The sequence below is a fragment of the Penaeus vannamei genome, chromosome 7, assembly GCF_042767895.1.
Source record: "Penaeus vannamei isolate JL-2024 chromosome 7, ASM4276789v1, whole genome shotgun sequence".
Taxonomy (NCBI): Eukaryota; Metazoa; Arthropoda; class Malacostraca; order Decapoda; family Penaeidae; genus Penaeus; species Penaeus vannamei.
In genome coordinates, this window is record NC_091555.1 from 48827080 (window position 1) to 48832079 (window position 5000).

A 5000-nucleotide genomic window follows, 5' to 3' on the forward strand; every position below is an offset into this window, starting at 1 on the left:
AACTGTGTTTTGGTTAGAAAGGTAAGTTTGGCATAAACCAATTTTATGAAATACATTACTATTGATTTACTAAATACAGTAGCTTTGATGCTTCCATTAAAATGACTGAGGGAGCCAAAGACTTTGATTAATCAAAGTGATTTCACTGCATAGTAATGTCTATAACAGATGAGTAACCAAGATGGCACATTAAGACCTATACTAAATTTGATGCACAAGAACCTGGCAAGATATTATTGTAATTCAGGCAAGTTTTTGTAGTGCACTTAAATAAAAGAATACAATGAGAAAAGAAGCATGATTTACATAAAGTACAAGGCACTGGGCAATACTTTACAGTAAACAGAAAAAGGGACTTATTCTTAATAATATACAAATTTTCAAGGGAAATTTACACTTGCAGTATATACACACACCTGTTTATATAAAAAGGACTACAATGAATTAATGGATATCTGTATGTTAGTGTGGAAGTGAGTGAGAAAGTGTGTGTGTGGGGGGGGGGTCTGTGTCTGTGTGTGTGTGGGTGGGCTTGTTGTGTGCTTGCACACATGTACATGAGTGTGTGTATGTGGTTAAGCAGACTATCTCTATCAAGATTTCTTACTCTAATTATACCTTTCAAATCATTATACCATTTCACACTAGTACCTGACAAAGTCAATATTTTAACAAATATTTTTAAATAAGTCATCCATCAACAAGAATGTAGCCTATCTAGGGCAAGAAACCTTAAAGTAAAAGGCAATTCCTTTTATTCATTTTAAAGCATTTAACTTTTTTTCTAAAATATCTGGAGATAGGTTGGAAAAAAAAAAATTAAATAAATAAACAAATTGAGTATTAAAAATTTCATAAATCTCTTTTCCGTTGTACTGCAAGTATACAACAAAATGATAAAAAATGAGGCATAAATAAACCTTAATGATAAAGGTTACTTAGCAGAAATTAAATGTGAGATTTAAATATCAGATAAGCACTTATTTGATAGTTTCTTTAGCAAAGACCCATAAAAATACTTCCTGATCTAATGACACACTGTTTGTCTTATTTACTAGTATACCTTTCCAAGGACAAACACTTTCAATTTTGAACTAGTATAAAAATATCAACCCTACAGTTGTATCTCATCTACCTCTTGTACAATAGTACCTGTATGCTTGTAATCTTATCTATGCTCAGATAAATAGTCACATATTTTTTTTATTACTCATTTATACATACAGGCGAGGAAACCTATTGACACACATACATAAATTAATTGTATTTTTATACAAATGTATCACATACATATAAGGACACTTTAAGCATTCTCAGTTTCAATTTCAAAAAAAAATTCAGCACCAAATATGTAAATGAAAAACAACCCCAACAGTCCATATTTCCTGGTACAAATTGAACCATTTACACATGGATGAAAGACTGAAAAATACTTTTACTTTTGTCTCTTACACACTCTCTTTTACAGCTTTACCTTTAACAATTCTGCACTCCAGACAGATTTGTAGCAACTATTGTCTACAGTGTACAAGAATGCATAACATACAACATATGTTAACTATCACAACCCTGACATACTTTAGCATAAAATCATTGAATTCCACTTTTGAAAATCATGATTGCATTTGTATCTCATGTAAGTATAAATACCATAATCTACATACATGAATTTTAAGAACTATAAGTATATACAATAAGTCTTTTTAATCTCAGAATAATAGTTGTAGCACCTAATATACAAAAATGGAACACACATTGCGTATAACATTTCAATTTCAATCTGTAAAGCAACAGATCCTAGATATAAATTAGTGTCTGGTTAGAGTTATTAGAATGTATCTAACTTGCTTCTACCATATAATTATAAGTGGCATAATACTTTAATGGCAGAATTAAATCAACTTAAAAGATACTACCGTTTATCACAACAGACAAGGTTGATAAGTTTCCCATACACTCATTGTATAACTGAACTATTAGCAAATGCAAATAACAACTTGCGAAGTAATAACTTTTGATCTGAGAGGATGAAATCGTTTCTATTGCTTGGTATTGCTAAGTAATGCACAGTTTCTTTCCTGACCTAAAGGAAAGACATAAAAAAATTGTTAGTATTTTTAGTCATCACTTTTAATACTTTTCTTTATTTACACTAAAGTCTAGCCTCTCACGCTGGATCATTATGCAAGGATTTGAAAGTGAAGTATGCAATTTTCGTGAGGGGAATCTTGTAATCTTTGATCCATCGCCCACCTCGGAGCAAGTGCCCATCAATCTCGTCCTTCCAAATGCCTGCTGGAAGGTAAATGTTCCGAGACCTTTGACCTCTGTTTGTGATTGGGGCAACTAACAGATCAGTTCCTAAGATCCATTCGTCTGAAACCTGTGCCGCGACTGGGTCATTTGGAGAAAACAGAGCCAAGGGGGTAATGAGAGGAGTTCCCTTTTCTAGAGCCTCAGGTATCTTTTTCCTTAGGCGTGGCAGGACAACTGTCTTCCGGAGTTTGGTGTATTTCTCTGCAAGGGCTGCCATTTCTGTGCCATACTTGTCCGGCAGTACACATATCTGTTGAGGCAAAACCATTATTATTTCAAAGGTGAATGGATGGGTTTTTGCAGTCTAAATGACATATTCAAGTTAATAATGATATGTATAATGACAATAATAATAACATTAATAACAACAATAATAACCAGACCAAAAATACAATAATAACCCATAACCACAGTAATAATAATAAAAATAATAACAATAATAATAATTATCACCATCATCATCATCATAATAATAATAATGGTAATAACAAAAATAACAAAATCACTCAACATAAACATCCTTGCTACTAACTACGTGTTTTACATCCTATGAAGTTCAGAAAACCAATATATTTCAGGCCACTTTAAGGATCCACAGAAAGGGAAAGAAAAGGCAAGGAGAAATAATATTCCCTGATATATATCACAGATAACAAACAAAATATTTACATTCATCATTTATTCTTAATGAGCTCATCAAAAGGCTGCAAACATTCAGAACATCTTGATTTTTTATACAATTGTAAATACAGAATGTACTCTACTCTAAATGACACGTACTGAAGGAAAAGCTGTTCTTTGAGAGGAAAGGAAATATCAAAAAACTGAAAATTTGAGCACATTATATATGTAATAAAAATTAATGGATACTCCATTAAACACTTATCCTTAGAAAAGACTTTGCATTACGAAAATTATTTGTAAAAAAAGAAAATGAATGTTACATCACGCCTACCAGGAGCAAACATAACTGAAAATGTTTTACAGCTTTTTAAATGCTATGCATGTAATATAAACTGTAGAAAACTTTCAAAATAGTCAACATATGGCCATACCTGCATTGCTGGGAGAAACGTTGCTACTTCCATCCAACGAATGTAAAGTTCCCTATTGGGAATGTGTCCTGCTCTTGCTATGCCACCGACTGCTCCCACATCAACGAAAGGGAACCCAAGCATAGCTAGGGTTAGCACCCTCGGAACAAGTGTCTCCAGCCCTTCCCAGGACCCATCGGAGTTACCAAGAGTAAGGAATGTTGGTGCTCCAGGTGGCATGACAGCACCTTCTGTACTGATGGGTGGTGATACTGCACTTACAGAGTCCAAGAAATGTGACAGTATTGCATCTGGACCAGGAATCGGCATGTGATATTCATGGTAGGCTGGAAGATCATGGGAATCTGCAGGCTTCAGATGGAAACGGTCAATGTTATACATCCTTTTCAGTTTTTTGAGTTGCACAGAGAACCAGTGTTTAGCCCTTGGGTTGCTAAAGTCTGTTACAGCAGATGGATAGGTGTCCTCGTAGTTTGTGAGTGCAGGGAGATCTGACTTACGTTGGCGTATCCAGAGGCCTTCCTGAGTCCCTTTATTAAATGTTGGAGCATCAACACTCACAAATGGATGAATAGTCAAAGCCATCTTAAAACCTTTTTCTTCTATTTTCCTGGCCATAGCAACAGGATCTGGAAATCTTTTGGGATCAAATACCAGGTCACCAGGCTGGGACTGCCATGATGGAGGAAGGAGAACATAACCTTTGTATCCATAGGTCAGATTGACAACCTTATCAACATACTGAAGGATAGCATCTTGGGTTAGCAGAGGTTGATCTGGAGACATCCATGGAATCCAGACAGGATGGTCTATTCTTGCTTTGACACGGGCCTTTGCTTCCTCCATTTGTAGATCTTTAGGAGATGAAACATTTACTGACACTGTAACATTTTCTGCTTTAACTTCTGGTTTCCTCACAGCAACATTCTTTACAGGTTGTACATCTGTCTTCTTCTGAGCTAGAGCTTCAGTGTGAAGATGGTAAGTTAAAGCTGAAAGATTTTGGGCTGTACACAGCCAATACTTAAGTACTGGAAACTTATATGAAAGAGAAGGCTGGGGTCGAGACTCCAAGCAAATCTGGCCATCATTTTCATAATTGACAGAAACATGGCCTTTGAAACTATCTGGAAGTGACAAGAGCGAGGAGAATTCAGAAAGCCATGTACGCCTCAGGAGCTGCCCCCAGGAGTCTCTGCCTAATTTGCCTGTGACCATCTGGGTGGGCGGGACATTTGCATTAGTGACAGGATATCCCCCATCTGACATCTCTCCTCCCCCCCACCAAGCTCCTTGATCTCCCCCAACTTTCAGGCAGTCTTTAAGGGTGAAGTCTTCCTTTGCTGCCTCCCACCACACAGAGTAACACTGCACATCATCTACGGATGGCAGTTTTCGTAGCTGAACACGAGCCAGTGCAGTCCAGTCAAGACATACCATGTCACTGTTGAGAAAAAATATATATATAATAAATTACTGCAGACAGTAACCACTGATATTACCCATCACATGCAATCAAAAATAGAAATACTAAGATATGTATCAAATTCAGTTTCTTATATTCATAATAATCTTTTTTTAACCTTCAATGTCCTCAAAAAAGGCAAACAAATATAGATTAATAAAAGT

General features: G+C 35.7%; 1 protein-coding gene across 4 annotated transcripts in view; it reads right to left on the reverse strand.

Moving 5' to 3' along the window:
* LOC113827221 (myogenesis-regulating glycosidase) overlaps positions 1 to 5000 on the reverse strand; it is a 38619-nt gene that overhangs the window by 649 nt on the left and 32970 nt on the right. For all 4 annotated transcript variants that reach the window (XM_070123884.1, XM_070123885.1, XM_070123886.1 and 1 more), the window contains 2 exons: positions 3372 to 4815; positions 1 to 2566 (listed from right to left, as the gene is read on the reverse strand). The exon at positions 1 to 2566 is cut by the window's left edge and continues 649 nt beyond it. In XM_070123884.1, coding sequence (XP_069979985.1) covers positions 2168 to 2566; positions 3372 to 4815 — 1843 coding nt within the window. In that variant the 3' untranslated portion in view covers positions 1 to 2167. The remainder of the gene's footprint in view (positions 2567 to 3371; positions 4816 to 5000) is intronic.